Here is a 23,798-nt window from a genome sequence, read left to right on the forward strand (position 1 = left end):
TGTGAAGAGCTTACATAAGGACATGGACCATTTTTTTCCTGTGTACTTAATTAGCCAGCAGTACCTAAACTAACATTACTTAAGATTGCATTAAAGAAGGCAAACAAAAGCCACGGGTTTCAATGGAGGAGAAGCAAATAATATATCATCAGGGACCTATCAAGTCTCGTTAAGGACTGTTTTTCCTTTTTTCCACATTAGCCTCCTGAAAGAAACTAGTAACAATTTTTATAGGATCCTAAACAGAAAAGGAAATATTAGGGTGTAACCTTATTATTAATCATGGTAGTGGCCAGGATATTACGGAAGAACAATCTCAACAATGTTTCAGTGAGTGTAAATGAATTTGGAACTCATGCCCCAGCTTTGGGCCTCTTCTTTTAAACCTTCATTCCTTGGCCCATATAGCCATTGAATTTTTTCATTTCAACTTTTTTATTAAATATTTTTTTTTTCTTTTTACATAGGGAATATAGAGATTTTGGGGTATATAGGAGTTATTTTTGAATAATAATAATAATAATAATAATAATAATAATAATAAAAGGAAAAACACGTAGCGATATTGGCGGGCGTTGGAATCCCACATGAAAGACGATGACCGTTCAAAGTGGTCCGTTAATTTAGTTTGTTGGCCTTGCAATGTGCCCTACCCTTCCTTCTCTCCCTCTCTCTCCTACCCTGTTCCTTGTTCCTCACTCTTGCGCACCAAAGTTTCAATCTTCAATCCCACACCCACTTTCATTATCATTTTGCATTGCATGGCGTACAAAGTCGACCATGAATACGACTACCTCTTCAAGGTCGTATTGATCGGTGACTCCGGCGTTGGAAAGTCCAATATCCTCTCCAGATTCACGCGAAACGAGTTCTGCTTGGAATCTAAGTCTACCATTGGGGTTGAATTCGCTACCAGAACATTGCAGGTTCGTAATTTTTACAATCTATTTTTTAATTCTTCATTTTCTTTGAATGATGTTAACTGTCTTTTTGTTGCTTTGTACACTCTTTGATTGATTTCGGAAGACTTTAATGAAGGAATGGTTCTTGACTAGAATGGAAAATTATTGTGTAATGTTAGGATAATGGTTTAAATTTTATTGAATCTGTTGTGTTTTAAATTGAATTGGTTTCTCTTTCTCATAAATAAAAAAAAAAAAAAAGAGTTAAATTGGTAGTATATTCTAAGAGCAGGGATGCTTTTTCATACAAGTTCTCAGAAAATTATTGATTTTTAGTGTCGGAATGGATGTTTGGGAGTCTATTAGATGAGAAATTCTTGTATATTCAAGTGAGCATTAATCCAGTAAAATCATGTACATGTCACAAACTTTGTCATCAATAAACGGGTCTTTCTTTGTTAGGATAACTTCCTCTCTCTATTATGCTAACAATCAATTGTTATTGGGCTAAAATTCATGAACATTTTTATTACATTTTATCATGTGCTGATTTTTAATTTGTAATTGGAGGAATGGGTGACAAGAATCCAACTCTTGGGCCACTTGATCAAGGAGGCTATGATTATGAAATTTAAGCTTGTGGGCGGAGTTCATATTTTAACAATAATCACACATTTGATTTGAATAGAAAGCAAACTGGAAGGTAGAAGAATTGCAAATCATTTCAAATTTTTTTCCATTGATAAATGTTTGCAATTAATCCTATACACTAGCATCTTTGAAAAAGAGATGGGACAACTGCCATGCTGGTATAAGATCATCTAAGATTTTATGAAAGAAAAAAATAGAAATGGAAGTATATAACTTATCATATGTCAGAATTTCCCTCAGAGAATTAAAACAAGATCATCTTTTGTATGATTAGAGTGATATGCATGTGATTTGAGAAATATCAAGAGATGAAGCAAGCAATTTTTTTTTATGATGTCTCTTGCATGTTTGATGATTTGCTTATATGAAGAAAATGAAGGAATTGAAATTTCTTTGCTAGATATACTTTTGAGCTTGCATACAAACTTACAAATTGGTGTCTATTTAGTAGAATTTCTAGTGTCACCTGCGTCAAAAAGGGTTAATTAAATCCTCGGAAACGTGTATGTATGTTTATGCAGGTGGAGGGGAAGACTGTAAAGGCACAAATATGGGACACTGCAGGCCAAGAGAGGTACAGAGCCATCACCAGTGCCTACTATAGAGGAGCTGTTGGTGCCTTGTTGGTGTATGACATAACCAAGAGGCAAACATTTGACAATGTGCAAAGGTGGCTTCGTGAACTAAGGGACCATGCAGACTCCAACATTGTTATTATGATGGCTGGTAACAAATCTGACCTTAATCATCTCAGAGCAGTTTCCACTGAAGATGCTCAAAGTTTGGCTGAGAGGGAAGGTTTGTCCTTTCTAGAAACTTCAGCATTGGAGGCATACAATGTTGAGAAGGCTTTTCAGACCATTTTGTTTGACATATATCACATTATAAGTAAAAAAGCACTGGCAGCACAAGAGGCTACTTCCTCTAGCGTTCCCCAAGGAACTACCATAAATGTCTCAAATATGTCAGGTAATGCGGGCAATAGAAGTTGTTGCTCTAACTAACAGGGTTGGTTACTACTGTGTAGAAAAGGAGAGGGAAAAAGCAAGGTTTCTCAAAAGAAAAAAGAATGTCATGAGGAATAGTTGCTAGATAATTGCTACCTTTTGTCAAGGTTTATTTTTTGTTTTTTCTGCAAAACAGGGGAGGCAGATGATCTCTAGTCTGCATCTATCTGAATTGAAAAATGAATATGACGTGTTAACAATTCATGTTCTTTGCTTTGGCGTTAACTGATTCTTGAAATGCATGCAATCGGGAGTTAGGATCTTAGTAGTCCAGTGGAGTTTAGTCTTTAATATTGTAACTCTAGTGTTGCTCCTATTCTTTCCAGTGTATGTGTATGTTTCATTTATAATAAAACCTTAGCGTTTATAACACAATTTTCTTATGGGTGAACTAAGTTTTTCTTCCTTGTATTTTATTAGATTCATTTCTTGGCGTTAAATTGGAATCTCCGAGTGATCATGTGTGTAACTAAAATAAATGTAATCAATTTGTCACGCTTTAAAAATAGTGTTAATATTCCAAATTTTTGGACCAAGTGGGCTTTTAGTTCAAGTGATATGCGAGTTAGACATGTTCAAGATATTTTGATGAGTTCAAGCTAAGTTGAATGATAAAGTGTTATCATATTGTGAGATGAAAGCGGATGAAAAAGATATTAGAGAGGGGGGGGGAATGAAGGACTAAATATTAAAAATTAAATGTTTAGGGACTAAAATTAAAAAATGACAATTTTATAGAAACTAAAATATGAATTTCAAATTTTCCTGGGGACTAAAAACAACGTAGAAAACACTGGACGCGTGACACACTTACAAGGTTGTAACATGGCACCTCCATGTAGTTAGTGTCAATGACACCTATGTCATATATATTTGTCACATGATTGCCATGAGTTGCGCTGACACGTTTTTGTTGTATACATAAGCCTTTATTTATTATAATTGAATGTTAGGAAATAAATATGGACATAAAATAAAATTAAAAAAAATAGGTAAATAAATTTAAAGACTAAATTGAATTCTAAAATAGTTGAGGAATGAAAAATGATCACTTTTTCCAATTTAAAAATTCAAGCTATAAGTATAATTAACTATTATGAGATGAGTATAGACAATAATATTTTTCACGTTGACTAAAAAAGGAATTCTGTTTTTGCAGAACAATACATAATAAAAATTAATTTCTGTTAAAAAAAAAAAAAAGATAAACTGCGAATTAATAAAAGGATTTAAAGCATGGGCCATATACTTGCTTTGGGGACAACAGGCTCAACCACTGGAAGTGAACCATAAGGTGAGAAAGCCTGCTATTGGCCCAATTTCTCGATTACACACATCCATGTGAAAATTCTGCCCCATCCAACAAGAAGAAAATATCCTAAACAAGGACCACAAGATGAAAGATACATAAATATATTCAAACTCGAGACAAAAATGGGGTTCTTGCATCGCATTTATTTCAACAAATCTTCACTAGACATGGGAGTTAGGGGAATTATAACATGTGAAAGTAATGGAAAATACTTAGCACTAAATCACCACTAAAATTTGGAGCTGTCTGTCTTTTTATATAGCGTTAGATTCACCAAACATGATGAATTGTCAACGGATGTTTATAATATAATGTATGGAAATGTGATGTATACGTCAAGCGGCTATCTATGACCACTGCACTGCTTTAGCTTGCCAACTAAAAGTTTTCTGCTTAATTCATGTTGTCCATTACTGACAGGTGTTTGGGGACCCTTCCATTGCTGTTGGTGACACCTACAAATCACAAATGCTATTTTTCAAACTAGTTAGTTGCATATATAAACACGCACAACAACTTATAAATGTATTCTAGTTTCGTACTTTTTTTTACATCTTAACTTAAGTGACAAAAATAGAATGCAGATATGTTGAAAAGTAAGTCCAAATAAGGTACCGGTACTTCCTTCCCATGACAAGCAATCCCCTCGATTTATACATAAATAAATAAATAAAACCAATTTTGCTTTTATATATATATATATATAATCAGTTTTACATAAATTAAGAAATTTAATTAAATGTATTTAATTTTTATGATTTTTCATAATAAATATACACTACATTTTTTAAAATATTATTAATTATATTTATTGTAAATAGTGCTCAGGTATATTATTTTTTAAAAGTATTTCTTTAAAAAATAGGTTAAAAGTCTAACTCAACTTTACAAAAATCGGTTATAAGGTGATGATTGTTTCCTATTTATGTACATTATTACGGTTCATCTTTAATCGATGTGGGATCTCCAACACATCGTCCTCACATTAAAAATTGAACATCTTAAATGACAAATTTGCAAGATTGAACATTTACATGTTGTTCAATGGTGGTCTAGTAGCGAGTGACATGATAAGTCCATAATAATCACCAATATAGACCCTGCTACTATCTTAAGAAATTGGTTTAAAATCTAACTCAATTCTACCAAATTGATTTATAAGATGAGAATTATTTCATAGATATATACACTAATTTGGCATATCACCAATCAATGAGGATTTCTAACACATACCACTCACATCAAAGATTGAAAATTTTGAAGGTGAAATTTGCAGGACTGGACATTTATGGATGATCGATAATAGCCCAATAGCAAGTAACATGATAGGTCGAACAATAATTGTTAGATAGTCTCTAATACCATTTTAAGAAAGTGGTTTGAAGTTTAACTCAACCTAACAAAATTAGTTTATGCGATGAGAATTGTTCACCCACTTATATACACTGTTACACTACTATAATTTCTCTTATTACATGCGACTTTTCTTGCAAATTTTTCATAAGAATTCGCAGGAAACGTTGTTCCTGCAAATTTTCCTGCGAAATTTTATCTCCAGGTAATACCTTCGTGGATAATATTTTTTTGCGAATTTTAAAATTCGCAAGAAATTTTCCTGCGAAATTTCTTGCGAAAAAATTGCAGAAAAGTTTCCTGCAAAAAAAAATTCGTAAGAAAATTCGCAGGAAAGTTTCTTGCGAATTTTTTTGCAAGAAATTTTGCAGGAACATTTTTTACGAAAAAAATTAAAGAAATTACTATAAATTCTATCAGTATTTGTTTCCATGTCTCTAACATGTGATACATAATCTTTTAAATTCTAAGATTGTAGATTATAAACGTAACACTCAACCATATAAATCAACTTGTAAGGTAAGTGTTGCCCCAACTTATATACTCTTTAATTGCTTTATTTCCAATCGATGTGGGACTTGAAGTTTTTTTAAAATATTAAACTTATAAATTTAAATATATTTTTTTTTATTTTTCCTGCGGATTAAAATTTGTAGGAAAATTCGCAGGAAAAGTTACCTGCAAATTTTTTCTACCATTTAGTAAACATTACTTACGAATTTATTTTTGCAAGAAAATCTGCAAGAAACAAAATAAAATTCTTACAATATTTTCTGCAAATTTTTACCATGGAAAAAAATTTCTATGATTATTAAAATTGTAAAAAATTTTGTAAGAAATATCTGTAAACTATTTTTCCCAAATAAAATCGCAAAAAAATTTTGCGAATATTTTTTTGCAGGAAAATTCGCAAAAAATTTATGCGAATATTTTTTTGTAAGAAAATTCGCAAAAAATTTCTGCGAATATTTTTTTGCAGGAAAATTTGCAAGAAAATGACACTTTTCTAGTAGTGTTATAACCTTATCTTTAATCAATGTTAGATGTACAACACATTTTTCTCATGCTAAGAACTAAACACTCAAACATTAATATTGCAAGACTAGATATTTGCGAGTAGAATCCACTAAATTAATAATATTTTTTAATCAAGTGTTAAATAAAGTTTACTTAAATAAAATCTACTTATATTTCAATTAAAAAAATAAAGAATTTTTTTTTGTTTATATATTAGTTCAGATGGAATATTGTATAATTTTTAAAAATAAATGTCATTTTAGAATTTTAATATAATATCAATTACCTTATTATATTACGTGAATTATATATATATGGATAAAATATAATAATAATATTATTATCATTATTATTATTTTATTAACTCTAATCATTTTTATATAACAATTTTGTTTTCACTTTCTTTCGATTCGAAATTAATCGGAAATTCTTCTCCGGATAAGTCAGGAAAAAGCTGCATGGCGGTAAACTAATACGGTACCTATCGGTGCAACTACAAAGCCAAGAAATGCCAACCAATATTAAATAATCAAATGGCTTTTCCTACTAAATGCATTTGATACATATTAATTAATCTTTTATTACATCTCTTATAGTAACTTACAAGCAAATATTTTCATCAACGAATTATTAACACAAAACATGTTTTGTCTAATAATTAATGAAGGTTAGGCTAGGTATATATGTAAATACAATGATTTTTTTTTTAATTCCTTCTATCTTTTAATTTTTGTGTTGTTATCAGAAGTTGCAGGTGCTACGACAAGAGAGATAGTGCACTTTGTACTCTAGTTGTTGATGGTAGAATATGTATAAAAATATTTTGATACTCAAGTTAGGAGTTTAATTTAAGAGTTGAATTAATATTAGAATGATATTTGGTCTATGCTCAAATATATAGTTGCATGATTTTTGGGATGTGAAGATTCGACAAATCACTATGTTCAATATAATATAATAATTATATAACGAAAAACATAATTTACTTAATTATATTAGGATTTTCATATAATAATTACTTAAAAATTCATGTAAAATATATATATATATATATATATATATATATATGTGTGTGTGTGTTGTGTGTGTAGAGTGCAAAAACTTCAAATAATTCATGTTAAAGCGATTGAAAATATAAAACCTCACAAGGAATTACATACAAATCCTATACACATATACAATATACATATAATATACAAAGCTATAAACAAAGCAAACTTATCATCAGTCAACATCTCAATATAATGAATACTACGTTAGAGCAATGTATACAAAATAGGTCACCTCCAATATGACCATTTACCAACATTCAAGCTGCCAAGTTAATCATATCTTACTCCATAATAAATATAATTTGTAGTCCAACAGCAATGAAAAGAAAGGATAAGCTCTTAAAAGAATCAATGTAACAACAATACACATGTACAACTTATATAATAGAAGCAACCTAAACAACATCTAGCTAGTTTATAGTACAAACTCAACATATCATCAATAGTAATTTTACACAAATTAAAAAGATAGCTAAATATATTTAATTTTCACAATTTCATATAAAATATTTACTACATTTGTTAATATATTTTTAATCACATTAATTGTAATACTCTTATTTATTGTCTCACGAGTACTTTTGAATTAAAAATATTAAATAAAGTTGACTTAATTAAAATTTATTAATATTTAAGTTAAAAAAATTTAATTATTATTATTTATTTATATATAAGTTGAGAGAGAGTAAAAAAAAAACATAAAATAAAATAATAAAATAGAATATTATAAAATCTAAAAATAAAATCATTGTATTTACAAAGACTTTAAATATATTTAATTAATTAATAAAACTTGAAGTTTCTTCGTGGGAATACTTCTTTCTAGATATATATTTTTTTAAATTGTTAGTCATATTATTGTTACAATGTTTATATATATATTTTTTAGTCATATTATTCTTACAATGTTTACTAAATCAGAGATTTTGACGATAGAAATCAACCATGTGTTTTCAACTATCATGTGTTCAACATTTTAAGAGTAGTTGATACGTATGACGTGTGTCAAATGTGATAAGAATTCAACGGCGCGTTCTCCTATAAAACATAGTGGAAAGCCCACATTTTTATATTAAGAAAAATACATAAATGTTCAAACAATTTAAATAGTTATAATTATATTTTCATTTTCCGCTTCAAATATTAACAAATAAAAACGGGAGTATTCTTTTATTTTCCTTTTATTATTTTTTTAAAGATAAGATTATGTTTGTTTTAAAGTAGGACTGCAGGATTATTTACATCGGATTAGATCAATTTTAAAAGGAAAACTTATTTGATCGAATTATTTCGATTTTCTAAACTCATCTAATTGGTATATTTTAAAATTTGAATCTAGTATGATATAAAAAAAAATTTCAATCTAAAGTCTTAGTATTTTTATTTTATACCACTAAAATTTATAATAAATGATATTTTAAAATATAAAATTATATTTTTATTAAAACTAAAATTTATAATGAATAAATATTTTTATCATATTAATTATATTTTAATTTATAATAAATAATTTATATTATAATAAAAAAATCGTTATAACCATTGATAATTTAATTTAAAATACATTAAAATTTAATTCAGAATTAAAAATAAAAAATTAAATGAAAGTTTCTAGAAACTATCCTTCGAGATAAATTAATGTTTTGTAAAGATTTTTTTTAATGTTACTTTAGTTTTTTTTAATAAAAGTTTTTTAAAATAATTTTAATCTCTTATTTCTTTAAATTTTATTATTTTATTTTTAATTATAAATATACTAATATTTTAACTTATTCAAGCTACAAATTAAATATTTATTATATATCTAAAATTTATAATAAATTATATATACAAATAAATATTATATATGTTTAGAAACTTTTCATTCAACAGGACCATTTTAATTTTGTTTAACTTTTCATACCATATCATTTAATTTATTATTTTATTTTTATTTCCAAATTAAATTTTATTTTTAAAAATTTAAGTTTACTATCTTTAATTAAATAACTCTAAAAATTTTAAATTATTAAATGAACGCTTATATGCAAATGTTTATAAAAGGATTTCTTTTAAATTAATTTTTAAAAATTCTTTTAATTTATATTTAATTTAATTTTTATTTATTATAATTATTTATAAATTAAATTTCAACATCTTAAAAATAAAGTATCAATAAATAAAAATAATTTTATATTTCAACATAAATTATTTTTATAAATTTAAAATATAATTATTTAAAAATATTTATTTATTCAAATTTTAAATATAACTCATATATGGAAATGTAATATTTATTTGTATACATAATTTATTAATAATATCTTATTTTTATCGATAAAAATAATATTCCTAAATATGATATTCTTAAAAATATACTACGTAATTCTTAAATATTGTAGCTTGAAAGTTGAAACAAATATTCTATTCTATGCAAAATTTTGGAACAAAAAGAATAGGCAATATAGGCCGGGTTTCCGTGAAATTAAAGCATGCTTTATTACAAACTTATGACACGTGTCTCTATTTGATAGGACGCTTGGTTTAACCGACATTGCCCTAACCTTAATATCTACAGCTGTCTAATGCGCCTTCTCAACTTAATATGCAGGCATAGCATATTCCCCACAAAAGAACCTTATATTCGCCAGGGGAACCTATCTTCTACGCCCGCTTCCACACTAACTCTCTTTTTAGCACAAAAACACACTCACCCATCACCGTTCCTCTCAATTCAACCTCGCCAAACACGATATAGCCCTGCAACCCACCTCACCGCATAAAACCCTTGCCGTTTTGACTCTCCTCGTGAACCCACCCCATCTATACGTCATCGTTTCGGTAGAGCCGGACCCAAAAACGACGTCGCGGACCTGAGAAAATTGCAGAAGAACGTTCCTTGTTTGAAATTTGGCAGAGCGAAAACAAAGTGGAAAAAGAAGCAGAGAAAGAGAATAAATGCTCGATTCACTGTTGCGAGTCCTGATAGTGGTTCAATTCGGTTAGAGAAAGTGGTGAAGGAGAAAATAGGAAAGGGGAAGAATCGGAACTCGGAGATGCAAATGGAAGCTAGGGTTGGTGTGGCAGTTGACGGTGGTGGTGTACGAAAGTTGGTGCAACCGCCGCCGCAGCAGATTGGGACTGTTTCGCAGCTTCTCGCCGGAGGAGTCGCCGGCGCGTTAAGCAAGACGTTTACGGCGCCGCTTGCCAGACTCACCATCCTCTTTCAGGTTTCGGATTTTTAATTTCATCCCAATTTTATAAAAAAAAAATAAACAAATTGTTTCTTCTGCGTTTTGGTTTTAGAGTATGCAATTGGAATATTGAAATTAAAATTGGAAACAACAAAGAATGAGAGAGTGAGGGTTTGGATTTAGATTATGATTCTGTTAAACCTTGCTTTTTATGGAATTGTTTTCAGGTTCAGGGAATGCATTCCAACGTTGCGACTTTGAGAAAAGCCAGCATATGGTCTGAGGCTTCTCGAATTATCCATGAAGAGGGGTTTAGGGCTTTCTGGAAAGGGAATCTGGTTACCATTGCTCACCGCTTACCTTATTCTTCGGTTAATTTTTACTCGTACGAGCACTATAAGAAGGTGAGGTTGTTGATGCTATGAGATGTTTGTTTTCTTTTGATTATGTTGTTGACAAGTAAGAAATTTGCATTTTGTTTTAGTATTCGCTTGTTCTCAGATTGATTTGTGTTTGATGGTATTTTGTATGAGCAGTTGCTAAAGATGGTTCCGGGACTACAAAGTCATAGGGATAATGTTAGTGCAGACCTTTGCGTACATTTTGTTGGTGGTGGCCTGGCAGGAATAACCGCTGCTACATCTACTTATCCTTTGGATCTTGTAAGAACGCGGCTTGCTGCACAGGTAAGGTCAAATGTGGTTGTTTTGTTTTGTGTAGCCCTTTCCTGCCATTGCACCCATGCATTTTGATGAGTATTATCTTCCATTGATATGTGCCTGAGTTGCCATGTAGGTCAACTTATTTTTGACCCCATCCCTTCCTCCATTATAATTAATTTTGAAATCAGATCATCTGCCGGAGATGTCTGCTTAAATTTGATGAACTGTTCATGCACAGCTGGTGGTTAAAAGTTCTTGCATTTGTATTTAATTCTTAATTCCTAACAATTAGCATTGTTAAAAATTTGCAGACAAATTTTACCTACTACAGAGGTATCTGGCATGCTTTACAAACAATTACCAAGGAAGAAGGAATATTTGGTCTGTATAAGGGACTTGGAACTACACTCTTGGTACGGTGTTATTATCAATTGAACATTATTTGAAGACTATCCTTTTGTGTCTAATGAGCTACATCTCTGCTAATAATGCAGACAGTAGGGCCAAGTATAGCTATCAGCTTCTCTGTGTATGAAACCTTGAGATCTTTTTGGCAGTCAAATAGGTAATCAGTCCACAAATTAATTCAGCTGTTTGATGTACCCTCTAATATTTCTTTAATTTCATGTGTAATCACAGTTAGTATTATATTAATATACTTATTACTTATCTATACACATCAGACCCGATGATTCAACTGTTGCTGTTAGTCTGGCATGCGGCAGTCTTTCAGGCATTGCATCATCAACAGGTGAGCAGTCAAAAGGCAGACTTGTTACTTGCATTTTTGTCGTTCCTTCTCATATAAATATTCTTGATAACTTTTGATGTTCCTTGTCAGATAAGTAGTATTGATAATTTGCTTTTTGAGTTCCTTCCAAATGGTGTTATGCACATTCTTTTGGTATTTTACCTTTTTCCTACATCTGTTTGGCATCAGCGCACTCATTTTAGTTTTGTTGTATCAAATGCTCAATAGATGTTCAATTACAGTTAAGAATCCTTTAGTCAAGCTATTGAATTTGCTCAACCCAAGAACATCAAAGAAGTTAATGTCTGTAGTGGTTTACTATGCTTTTGATGCAGAGAAAGAGAGTTTGGTGCAGGAACTGCACCAAGTATCTAACCAGACTGACCCCTAGAACCAGACGCCAGGTTGGAGTTATTTTATCTGGCACATGACAATTTTTAGTAAGGAAGATAACAAAAAGACCCTTTTCTTGTCTCTCTAACTTTATTTTTGTCTAAAGATCTTGCTCAAGTAATCGTCTTCCCAAGTTTTGTTCTATGACATGTCTCCCCAAGCTATGCAGTGGATTCCATCATGGGGTGGCATTTCTTGGATGAACCTATTTGATTCCCTCAGTTACCAAATGTGAGAGGTGTCCTCTTTGAGGTATGCTTCTCACTTAGGCTACCTTCACCTGATGTTTGGAAGGGTACCCGAATCCTTTTCAGACCTTGTTGATGTGTTTCTGAAGAATCTGTTCTTGCTGCTTTAATAGTATTAATTTCGGCTATGGAACAAGTTATGGTAACAAATTATAATATAATTGTTTATGATAGAAGACAAGTAAGTTGATAAATGAAATTCAATTTGTCAACAAAGAACTACTGTTCTTTACATGCGAGAAAACGAAATCTTAACGATTGGGGGATGGATATTTTGTTTGCCAAAACTGTATTATACCGATAGAGACTAACCACATGCATCCAAAATATTCATGCATACAAAACTTTATTATTGCCCTTTTATCAATTGTGTCAATAAAGGTTTTCTGCTCCTCTGTTACATCAATTGTATGTTCAGGTAAGGCTGTGTTTTACTTAGACCCTTACCTCGATGCTAATTCTAGATACAGGTAATTCCAATTTTACATGTTTGGATTTATTAAGTGCTGCAGCTACCATGTTACAATAAACTTGTGCATCCATAAATTTCTTGTTTCAGTTTATCATCAATTCAGTAGAGCTGCATGGTATCAATAATATGTTTACCGCAGTTATTCTTTAGAATAGCCTGTGATGCTGAAGTGCAGGTTTGCAACTTTGTCCAAGACACAAGATCACTACAATAAAAACTCTTATTATAGTTGATTTTGATCTCATTTCTTGCTTTGGAATTGTTTGCGCTTCAGTCGACTAATCATCTTACCTCCTTTGATGATGCACTGTCATGTCACAGATTAACGATCTAATGTAAAATTGAGTTTCTGTTGACTAGCATGGGTATAGTTCAATTCATCTGTTATCCTATATGCAGCAACGTTCCCCTTGGATCTTGTGAGGCGGAGGAAGCAACTTGAGGGGGCTGGTGGGCGAGCACGTGTGTATACAACAGGTATCTATGGTATGTTTAGGCACATAATCCGGACAGAAGGCATGAGTGGTCTTTACAGAGGAATTTTGCCAGAATATTACAAGGTGGTGCCTGGTGTAGGTATTTGTTTTATGACTTATGAGACGTTGAAGATGCTTTTAGCAGATGTTGCCACTGCTTAGTTACACCCATCAGCTTTGGAGTCTGACATACAACAAGTAAATGGATGAAGTTATTTACCCATACAAAAAGGGTTAGAGTATTACATTTACAATTTACCAATCCAGGTTCATTTTATTTCACGGGTCCTCACGTGGGCAATTTTGTGATGTTCCCGTGGGGATTGCATTTTTACATGTACAGATACTTGCATAACATTTAATGTTAAGCTGTTATGGTCATGTATTCTCGCGGTCTACTTAATGCTTATCTTCGCTCACACTCAGAAAAAGGGGGAAATGGAATGAACTAAAAACCTGCAACTGGATCCTGATGACTAGGGATGGCAACGGGGCGGGTACGGGTTTTATGATACCCGTCCCCGTCCCCGCGAGTCAAATCCGTCCCCGTCCCCGTACCCGCCGGGTATGTGGTTTTCATCCCCATCCCCGTCCCCATCGGGTATCGGGTATACCCGTACCCGTACCCGTACCCGTACTCGTCAATTTTTTTATTTTTTATTTTTTGTAAAAAAAATAATATTTTTAAATTATTTTTTTTATTATCTTATAATTATAATTAAGTTATTTTTCTATCTCATATTATAATAAATAATCACACATAAAAAATATTAAATTTTTTTTAATATAATTAAATTAAAAGTGAGTATTAAATTAAAAATGGAAACGGGGCCCCGTACCCGTACCCGATTTAATATATCGGGTTTTACCCGTACCCGTACCCGGTCAAATCGGGTATTCCCCGTCAAAGTCGGGACGGGTTCGGGTATTACCCGCGGGTACGGGTATATTTGTCATCCCTACTGATGACCCTACTTATTTTTATCTTAAATGAAGTTTGATAAGACCATGAGAGAACCCCACCACAAAAGCTAGTCAATTGAAGCTGGAGAGTCCAAAGGCCTTATAAATTTTATATTATTTTTCTGATCCGTAAAGACTCAAAATGGAAGGCCAAAATTCTATATTAAAATCTCATACTCTGGGACTTAAGTTCTATACCTTGGAATTGGATGGTAACAAAGTTAAATGCATTAAGTTCTATAACTTGGAATTGGATGGTACCGAAGTTAAATGTATGTCTTAATTTTATTAATGTTTTGGCTTGAAAATTACTTAAATTAAAGGAAGAAACTTAGAATAGAGACGCGGATCTTTTAATCAACTTGTACAGTACTTTTATTTTGGTAAAAAAAAAAACAGTTTTTCCTTCTTTTAGTTTTTCTAAAATTACCTTTGGTTTTATGCTTTTAAAAAGAAAATAATAATTAAACAAATTGGATCTCATGATTATAAGTGAGTGAAAAGGCATCATGCTGTGCATTAGTGTTACCTATTTTTCCTGTTGTAATGGTTAATGAAAACTTGAATTCCATTTATTTTTGTTAGTTAAGATAATGAATTGGAGTCCATTGTTTTACATGTTGGCCTTAGTGAAAGATAATATAATCAACGACTCCTGCGTTGTTATAGGGTCATTTTGAGTTTTATTGTAGTTGTCATTTTCTACAGAGTATATTTTGCAAATATTGTTTTCAAAATGTTATGTTGATATTCCAAGTCACTTGCTATTGGAATTATTGAAGAAATTCATTCGCTATTTAATTTGAAATTTAAATAGGTGAGAGAGGGATGCTTAATGCTTTCCTTAGAATATGAGTCGAAGTAATGTTGCTCGCCATTCATTGTCAACTTCATTTACTAAATAATAGATAAATGCTTCAAGAAACAATAGTTCTTATTTTATGCTTTCAGTCAAGGGAGATAAACAGTTGTTGAATACGAACTAGTCATGATAACAGAACTAAAATTTTTGAAAAACAAAAAAGAGATAAACAAAAAATATTTGACTTCTTAATGAATAGATACATTTTAGAAGATAAAATATACTTATATTATTGATTATAAAATTAGTTTTTTTTAATAACGAGAAATCAATTTACATGTGTAACTCATACATGTGCTACACTACTAATAACTTTATACAAGATGTTTAAATTTACTGATATTTTGACTTATAATTTTTTTTCTTATGGATAATTATCGGAACTAGAATCTAAAATTGTGTAAATTACTTCAATCCCGACTAAGCCGACTTTAGTGGGTAAAATTATAATTACAACTATATTATATTGATTGCTAATTTGTTATTGTATCCAAATTAAATAACTACATCAAAGTAATAAAAATATTACTATATTTTTAAAATATATATTACATCAACTTTGGTGTACATAAATAAGATCAGGGACGGATTTACTTACAAGGTAGTGGGGGCACTTGCTCCCCTACCATTTTACATATATATAATTTTTTTATTTAAAAAATAATATATTTTAAAAAATAAAATTAATATTATATATATATATATATATATTTAAAAATATAAATTTAGAATTATTCATTTATTTGATATTTGTCAGACTTTTGAATAATATTAATTTTTATATGTGATAAAGAATATTTCTTAATAACGAACTAATATTTTTAAAAAAGTTTAATTATAATATATATATATATATGTATATATATATTAATGCTCACATGTATAATATAATATATTATTTTTTGATAAAATAAAATTTACAACATGCATGTTTACCTTTTGTGCTTTTTATTTATTGTATATGTTGATAAAAAAATCAAAATAGTAAAAATTGTAAGATTGTATATGTTGATTTAAAAAATCAAAATAGGAAAGATTAGAAGATCTATTTATAATTTATTATAAAATGTTTTAAAATAAATTATCATCTAAAAATTTATATCATATATTAAAAACATGTTTATATCATAAGTAAATTAAACTTGATTTTTATAAAATTTATCATATTTATTTTTATATTTTTATTAGTTTTAAATTATTATAAAGTAGGTATTTAAGATTGTAGTTTTAACTAAATATTTAAAAAATGTTTATGCAGATAAATATGTCATATTTAGAACATGTATTTTTAAAGAAAGTTAGGCTCAAATATATTAAATTATAATATAACATAGTCTGACCTAATTTATTTCCATCCTTAATCATGATTATAGATATAAAAACTTATAAAAAAATAATTATAATATATATTTATACTTTTAAAAATTATATATAAAATTTTTAATATTACAAATATATGAATAAATATTGCCTCCACTATCTAAAATTTCTGGATCCGTCACTAAATAAGATATCAAATATTTTTGAATTTATATAGTTTTTTTGTAGTATTAACTATGTGAAAGGAATCTTTAATCCCATGATAAATTGTGATAAAATTATACACGTCACTATTATTTATTTGTGCAAAATTTCTTACAGAATTTTTTTGGCGTATTTAAGTCCTTCGAGTTTTATATTTATTTTTTTGCAGATAATTTTTTCTTTCGAAGCTCGGAATCCACAAGACAAGTAATATGTAAGCGCGATAATGATATATACACCTCCTTTTTTCTATAAGTACACCTCCTTTTAAAAAAAAATTAAAATATTTTTAATTTTTTGTTTTAAATTTTACATTCACAATATTTAATTTAGTACTTTTTTGTTACATAACTTTCTTTATTTTTTCAAATTTTACATGTACTCCCTTATTTTTCTTTCACCCCACTTATTTTGGTAACATTTGAAAATTGAAAGAGAAAAAAAAAGTGTGTGAATAAGAAGAAGAAAATAACAAATTGAAAGTTGAAAGTATAAAATTAAAATTTTTTAAAAACATTATAATATTTAATTTATTTTAAAAGAAGGAGGTGTACTTATAAAAAAAAAAAGGAGGTGTATATGTATAAGCCTTCTCTTATTTGTTTTGGTTAAGGCCCAAAATCTGAATGCTCCGTCTTATCTGGGCCTTCTCGGGTCATTAGAAGAACCGATAACCCAATAAAATCCACATTCAGTGCAGCACCAAAACCCTAACCTAACCCTAGCGGCCCACGATAAATAAAATGCCTATAAATTTCACCTCCAAAACACTACTCTCTCACTCCTTCATCGTGTTAGAGTGGCTGTATTGTATGTGTTTCGATTTTGTTCATCGTTATTTTGATTCCATTTCAATTTTAATTACTAATTTAAATATGCACATAGACGATGGAAAAGAGAAAAATACCCTATGAGGAAGATCTCCCAAAATTGATAGGAAGTGCCGTATGACACTCTAAACGCAGCGCCAATCCAAAGAATCTTCTCATCCACCAATGTCATTGGTCGAGATCCTTCTTTGTGGTTCTGTGTGTGTGTGATTTGAAACGGGTCGCTGAGGGTTTTTGCCATCTTATATGTGCTCAATTTTTTATTTTAATTTCTCTTTTTTTTTTGGGGGTGATTAGGTCCAATGCCACGTCGCTGGTAGCTACAAATGAGCATTGACCAGCGATGCTATGATTGGACCAAAAACAAGAGTGAATTTAATTCGTTTCGCATCCTGATAGGAACCTGCGGGTCTCATACCTTATGATCTGCGGAGCCGATTTATGCGATTACATTTCTGTTGTTTTATTTGAACATTTCATGTCTTTTTTATTTTTATGTGTGTTTTGGGAAGTTAGAGGGGATGGTGTTGATGAAGCCTATGAGGATTAGATTTGAATTGGAATTACCGTCTGAACAAATTTACGTTTGATGTGAATTCTGGCTGACTGAGGCTTTACCATATAACACCATCTTTGTGATTTTTTGGTGTTTTTAGCCAGATACACAAAGCAACCAAATTTACCCAAATATAATGTTTGGCTAAACTATCCGCCAATCCATTATCTTCATAGTTCATACAACATATATCCACTTGAGAGTTGAGACTCCCCTGAAAATAATGAACTCTAAACATTAATGCACTGATATCCTCTTTTCCATGCAAGCTGACAACTTGAAAAACTCCCCATAACTCTGCCTCAATAACTCAACAAATTCAAACTCACCCACGCAACTGCTACAACACATCATATTAACAGATTTGTGAATGAGGGGGGGACCTACCAACCAATCATTGCAAAACAAGAACTAAATAAGTTTATGTAAGTTAAACGGCATTCCACCTGCATTCACGCACATTATCAAAACTATTAAAAACAAACTTACCCGTGAGGGTTTAGAGTAACAATCCTATTAACATTCTTTCACATTAGTAAACAACAATCTTATTAACATTCCTTCACATTAGTAAACAACATTATCCTGATTGGGTTTACAATTCTTCCTGTTACATGAAAGCTTAAATTCCTTTTATTTATTTATTTTAAGTTAAGATGATGAATTGGAGTCCATTGTTTTATCTTTAGTGAACGACTCTAGTTATAGGATTATTCTGAGATTTATTGAAGTTGTCATTTTCCAGAGGATATTTTTTGTAAATTTGTTTTCAAAATGTTAGGCTGATATACGAAGTCACTCTTAATTATTAAAGAGGTGAAAATTTAATAGGTAGAGAGGGATGCTTTCTTTAGAATATTAGTCAAATCAATGTTGCTTGGCATTCATTGTCAACTTCATTTGTAAATAACACAGGTAAATTGCATCGAGAAATAACAGTTCTTTTTTTCTTTTTTGGTCAAGGGAAATAAACAGTTGTTGAATACGAACAGTCATGCATTTATTTTTGTTTAGTAAACTTAGACTTGGACATCCTCATAGTCATAGGACCCAAATAGTAGAAGTTGTCCAAGCTTCTATCTTTACTTTGAATCGATCCTTGTCCATCCACTTGTAGAACCAAAGAAAATGAAAAGCACTTCTATCCATACTTAGAGAACTTGCGTTCTTATTACACAGGGAAAAAACCAGTCAATTGAATATGGTCAAGTGTACAACGCAAACCATATTTATTAACAGCTTCATTAGCAGCTCTAAAGCCACCACCATAAGCTGGGGAAGAATCATTGGCAATCTGATTTTTGAAAAATTCACCCAATTTATTTTCAACATGAGACTTTGCACCCTTCTTTGAGGAAGAGGAGGAGGAGGAAGAAGCGGTGGATGTTGATGGCATGCCTTGAAAGCTAGGCATTACTTCTGACTCAAGCCACATGTAGGAAAGAACCTGACAAATGCCTTCCTCTACTTCGGGGTTAAGGTTGCGGTAACCTGCTTAGTTCAGCATCATTGAAGGAGATGAAATGTCATAGATACAAAGAAGTTGAATACCGTAATGATCAAAAGAGGAATGATGGTGAAACTCTTTTTAACACTCTTTCTAACATTCTCCTATCATTGGTTGATACTTAATAGAAATCAAGAATTTTGTAGGTCCCGTGTCTTACTTAACGAGTCTCTCATGATTTAGCAGTAAGATTTCTTAAATTTTGTGATTTTCAACTGATAATAGAGTGCTAACGTGAGTATCACTAATATTTTTTATGATGAAAATATACCTTTAAGGCGCAGCCATGCATGCATCAACTCATGGGCTAGTATAGCACCTGTGAGCAACCTGCATCAGGTTCAATAATGAAGTTTGAAGTTTGTCCTTGGTACTGTATCTAGCGAGTAATTGAAAAATATCTAAACTCAATTATATTCAAAAGTGACAAAAAAGCATTAAGCTTCCATTGTCCACTAGTTACCTAGGAAGACCGTATAGAACAAGAATTGCTGTAACTTCACATTTTCTAATCAATTTTTGATGTTGAGTTCTCATCCCTATTAGTCGATGGCCTCCAATTCTTGGCCTTCTATGTATCTGAAACAACATAATCATACAGTAGTGAATTTATCTGACAAATAATAGCAATTTCATTCACGATGTGTTTCTACATTCTAAACAAACAAAAAACTGAATATTTTTAATATCATACACTGGTGACAGTCTGCTCTTCTGAAAGACATAAACCCCTTGTTTCTGGTAAGTGGTGAAAACCCTGGCAGAAACAACTAAGAGTGAGAAAAAGTTGGACGGATTATTATTTCACTAAAATAAAGAAGGGAGTTTTCCATACATTCTTTTCCCCTTCAATAGCTTCATTAAGTGCTTCTCTTTCAACGAGAAGCATGGGAATTTGCTGATCTATTCTCATCTGCATTCCTTCATAGTAATCTCTGATGGAATGGTAAAGGGGCTGGCAATCACCAGTATCTGTTATAGCAGATTCCATGCACTCTAAACACAAACTCCGTCCATCTTCTAGTCTATAGTATTTTATGTTCCGTGGCTTCAAAGGAAATATAACAGTAGAAAATAAAAGAAATTCTTTATCTGTTCTGAAAATAGGAATTATTAAACAGTCTTAACTAGAGTGCATAAATCAGTACCTCCAGTCTTTCACAACTACAGCAACGAGCTGTGTTATCATATTCATGAGATGGACAATACTTTTGGGACCAAAATGGGTGGCACCTATACTCAATCAAACCAGCAGCATTTATAGGAATCTGAAATTAAAATGAAAATTTCATTACTTTTAATAGGATAGCTCCTTATTATCAAGTGTCCTGTTATATTATAAAACTATATTATTATTTGGTTCCTCCATCATTAACAATCTAATGCCTTAGTCCTATTTAAAGTATATAACAAACTGAAATTTAATAATATTAACAAAGAAAACTAACAAGTAGTGACAAAGAACAGTTTGAATAAGGAGAGGCAAAACTAATCTTACAAATTGGAAGCAAACTTCACATTTTGGGTGAGTCAACTCTTTAAAACAGGACTTGTGATATGGATGCTTCCCTGACAATGAAAACTTGGATCAACAGAAAAAAGAAAACAGTAAGAGATGGATCAAAAAGAACAATTATGATCTCAACATCCGCTAAAAACATCAAAGAGGATCAAACTACCTCACGCTCTGTAATTGGGTAACGACAAGAGTGGCAGCGAAAGCAATTTGGATGAAAATAAGTATCCATGCAGCCCAAACAATTTCCATAGATTATCTCTTGGTTGCAGCCACCACATATTCTTCTGTTTAATGGCAAAATACACATTATTAATTGTAAAACCTACCAAAATATCCTGCTTTTCCTTTTGCTTAGACATTTACATAGAACTCTACCCCTCAAGCACATGCTGCAAGTTTCTTTTTCCCTTTCTAAGATTTTAGAAGAAACAGATTCAGATTCCTTTTGCAACTTGATTCATTGAATTAAGTCAGAAATGATGCTGCAGACCATCAATTATTCATCCATTGATGTGAAGTAAACTTGATTACTTGAAAGTATTTAGTGAACAACAATAATGCAATTAATTACATAATATAGAGAGATATTTATGTACACATAATGTCAAAATATCTCGACTTCTGAGCATGAGGAAAAAAAGTGATTGGCTATCATAAGTTAATTTTAAGGTAATATATAAGTTAATTATTATGATAATCTCATTTATTAAATTACTCATATATAAGAAACCTCAACCACCTCACCGTGGACCAAATTGAAAACACTTGTTGTTTGGCATTTACCTATTGAATACAAGATTTTGGAGAGATTTTACCTATATTCGTGGGGATAAAATGGTGTAGGGGCTACATATGGAGGGTGTGCAGAGGAGTTAAGGGTATCCTGAAGTGCCTTTGAATAATCATCACCAGTGTCTTCTCCCCAACCATATCCTTGATGGGCTAATGGAAACAAAAGTTTAATCTTTGATCAGAAAGATCAAGATATATAACAAGTAAGAAGCACCTTTTTGAAATTCAAGTACCAACCATTTGGTCTCTTTAAATCTTCAGCTGAAGAAAGTGCCATTGCATGGCCCAGATCCTCTTTCTCCTTCTGAGCTCTACCACGGTCATCCTAATTATTACATTTTTTAATTGCATTACAGATAAAAATTGAGTATCTAATTGCATTTTTTAATTTAAGCAAAGCAATAAAATAGAGTTTAAATGTGATTTTTTTTTTTACATTTTCTATCAATCAACACACTTGTCATACATGATAATATGCTATTTAACACAAGTTTTACTCTAATTAAATTCATAATAATAATAATAATAATATCTATAACAAGGCCAATAACAGTAGACATGATTGAAGAAAACTAAAATTCAGTGCTTCAACTTACCAACGCTCTAGATGGAGCACCCCAGACCATGCTTTCCTCTGCTGGCTCATGCAGATGACGACCACCCCTTCCTCTATTGGACCCACCTCTGAAAAGCTTAGAAAGCCATTTCATGAAACCAGACTTTCTCTCTGAGCGTGGAGAAATATAATCCCCTGTTCGCCACCAAAATTTTCACGATTTAACTAGTTAGATTAAAACCTCTAGAAGCTCAAACTCAAATACATAACTTCTGTGGAAACACACAAATTAAATTTCGAAACTTTGAGAATACCCATTCGGTATAATCATCAGAAAAAACTAAATGAAACGCCTTTAAATAGGGGTATACGTGAAGCTCAAATTTTAATGACTAGAACAGAGAGAGAAAATAATGATACCGTATATGCAAGGATGAGAAAGATGATTAACATCTGAAGAAGGAGCCATGACAATGAAAAGGCAATGTTGTGAGAGTGAGAGAGAAGGAGAGGAATGAAAATGACAGAGAGAAGGGGCATTGGAGAAGAGTTAATAGTGGTTGAAAAAGAGGGGAAGAGAGGAATCTGAGAGATTCTTGGCTTGGAAAGCAATGAAGGGTTGTGGGGTGGGCGAGGAGGGAATCTGGTGAAGAGGAGAATATTAAGTAAGGGGTGGATTGGAGAGAGAGAATCGAAGAGGATTTAGAGAGAGAAAAGAAAAGAAAAGAAGTGCTGTGTTTGCACGCATGGAGTTGAAGCTTGGCGCAGGTTCTGTATGCAAATTTTTCTCTTTGGTGCCTTTCTGCTTTGAATTCAGAAGGCAGATACAGTTTCAAGGTTTCCCTAGTACTATTAGTTAGTAACTGTCAACTTCTACTGCTATTTATCACTATCACTATATTTATTTTCTTAAACATAATTTTGTTCCTCGCAATAAATTTGTTTTTTCCTCTTAAATTTAAATTTTATTTTTTTTAATTTCTGTAATTTGAAAAAGACTTTAAATCCTGAGTGAGGAAAATCAATAACTTTACTAAGAATGACGAATTGAATTAATCATAAAATACTAATTAGATTTAATGTTGTAACGACCCGCCCTAGGCCGTCACATCAATAACCAACCAATATAAAATATATGAAATAAAGAAAATAGAGCAAAAGCCAGCTACGCTAGAGTGTAATTATACAATAACATATAAATTGTTTCCAAAATATATAAT

The 23,798-nt window shown here is 31.1% G+C and overlaps 3 protein-coding genes and 3 non-coding genes across 10 annotated transcripts; 5 read left to right on the forward strand and 1 right to left on the reverse strand.

Annotated features, from left to right (window-relative positions):
- Window positions 1-581: 581 nt before the first annotated feature.
- On the forward strand, window positions 582-2,769 carry LOC109788042 (ras-related protein Rab2BV). The gene is made up of 2 exons (XM_020346685.3): window positions 582-926; window positions 2,075-2,769. Exons 1-2 carry the CDS (start codon window positions 588-590, stop codon window positions 2,555-2,557), a joined length of 822 nt encoding a protein of 273 aa, XP_020202274.2. The 5' UTR covers window positions 582-587; the 3' UTR covers window positions 2,558-2,769.
- A 7,119-nt stretch (window positions 2,770-9,888) lies between these two features.
- Window positions 9,889-13,850, forward strand: LOC109788039 (uncharacterized). 5 transcript variants are annotated; one of them, XR_014429530.1, is made up of 8 exons: window positions 9,889-10,503; window positions 10,695-10,871; window positions 11,004-11,153; window positions 11,441-11,542; window positions 11,624-11,694; window positions 11,813-11,880; window positions 12,216-12,525; window positions 13,393-13,564. XR_014429530.1 is itself a non-coding variant. In XM_020346679.3 (8 exons), the coding sequence occupies exons 1-7, from the start codon at window positions 10,330-10,332 to the stop codon at window positions 12,269-12,271; spliced, it is 798 nt and encodes a 265-aa protein (XP_020202268.1). In that variant the 5' UTR covers window positions 9,889-10,329; the 3' UTR covers window positions 12,272-12,284; window positions 12,380-13,564. The 5 variants fall into 5 exon arrangements, 4 of the variants coding, with proteins under 4 accessions (XP_020202268.1, XP_029124998.1, XP_020202267.1 ...); XM_020346679.3 differs by having other exon boundaries at window positions 12,216-12,284; window positions 12,380-13,564; XM_029269165.2 differs by having other exon boundaries at window positions 12,216-12,284.
- Window positions 13,851-17,722: 3,872 nt separating this feature from the next.
- Window positions 17,723-17,881, forward strand: LOC114915077 (small nucleolar RNA Z112). Its single transcript, XR_003802936.1, has one exon. It is a non-coding gene; the product is annotated as a small nucleolar RNA Z112 (small nucleolar RNA).
- A 63-nt stretch (window positions 17,882-17,944) lies between these two features.
- Window positions 17,945-18,103, forward strand: LOC114915079 (small nucleolar RNA snoR2/U65). The gene has a single exon (XR_003802938.1). It is a non-coding gene; the product is annotated as a small nucleolar RNA snoR2/U65 (small nucleolar RNA).
- A 78-nt stretch (window positions 18,104-18,181) lies between these two features.
- On the forward strand, window positions 18,182-18,266 carry LOC114915078 (small nucleolar RNA snoR77Y). The gene has a single exon (XR_003802937.1). It is a non-coding gene; the product is annotated as a small nucleolar RNA snoR77Y (small nucleolar RNA).
- A 1,063-nt stretch (window positions 18,267-19,329) lies between these two features.
- Window positions 19,330-23,415, reverse strand: DAR2 (DA1-related protein 2). Its single transcript, XM_020346673.3, has 12 exons — window positions 22,999-23,415; window positions 22,619-22,773; window positions 22,260-22,347; window positions 22,046-22,172; window positions 21,391-21,514; window positions 21,210-21,293; window positions 20,860-20,979; window positions 20,547-20,759; window positions 20,406-20,468; window positions 20,175-20,290; window positions 19,983-20,041; window positions 19,330-19,695 (listed from the first exon to the last, which is right to left on the reverse strand). The coding sequence occupies exons 1-12, from the start codon at window positions 23,045-23,047 to the stop codon at window positions 19,376-19,378; spliced, it is 1,518 nt and encodes a 505-aa protein (XP_020202262.2). The 5' UTR covers window positions 23,048-23,415; the 3' UTR covers window positions 19,330-19,375.
- Between the last annotated feature and the right edge of the window lie 383 nt (window positions 23,416-23,798).

Source organism: Cajanus cajan, chromosome 9, assembly GCF_000230855.2.
Source record: "Cajanus cajan strain Asha chromosome 9, NIPB_CcT2T_4, whole genome shotgun sequence".
NCBI classification, from domain to species: domain Eukaryota; kingdom Viridiplantae; phylum Streptophyta; class Magnoliopsida; order Fabales; family Fabaceae; genus Cajanus; species Cajanus cajan.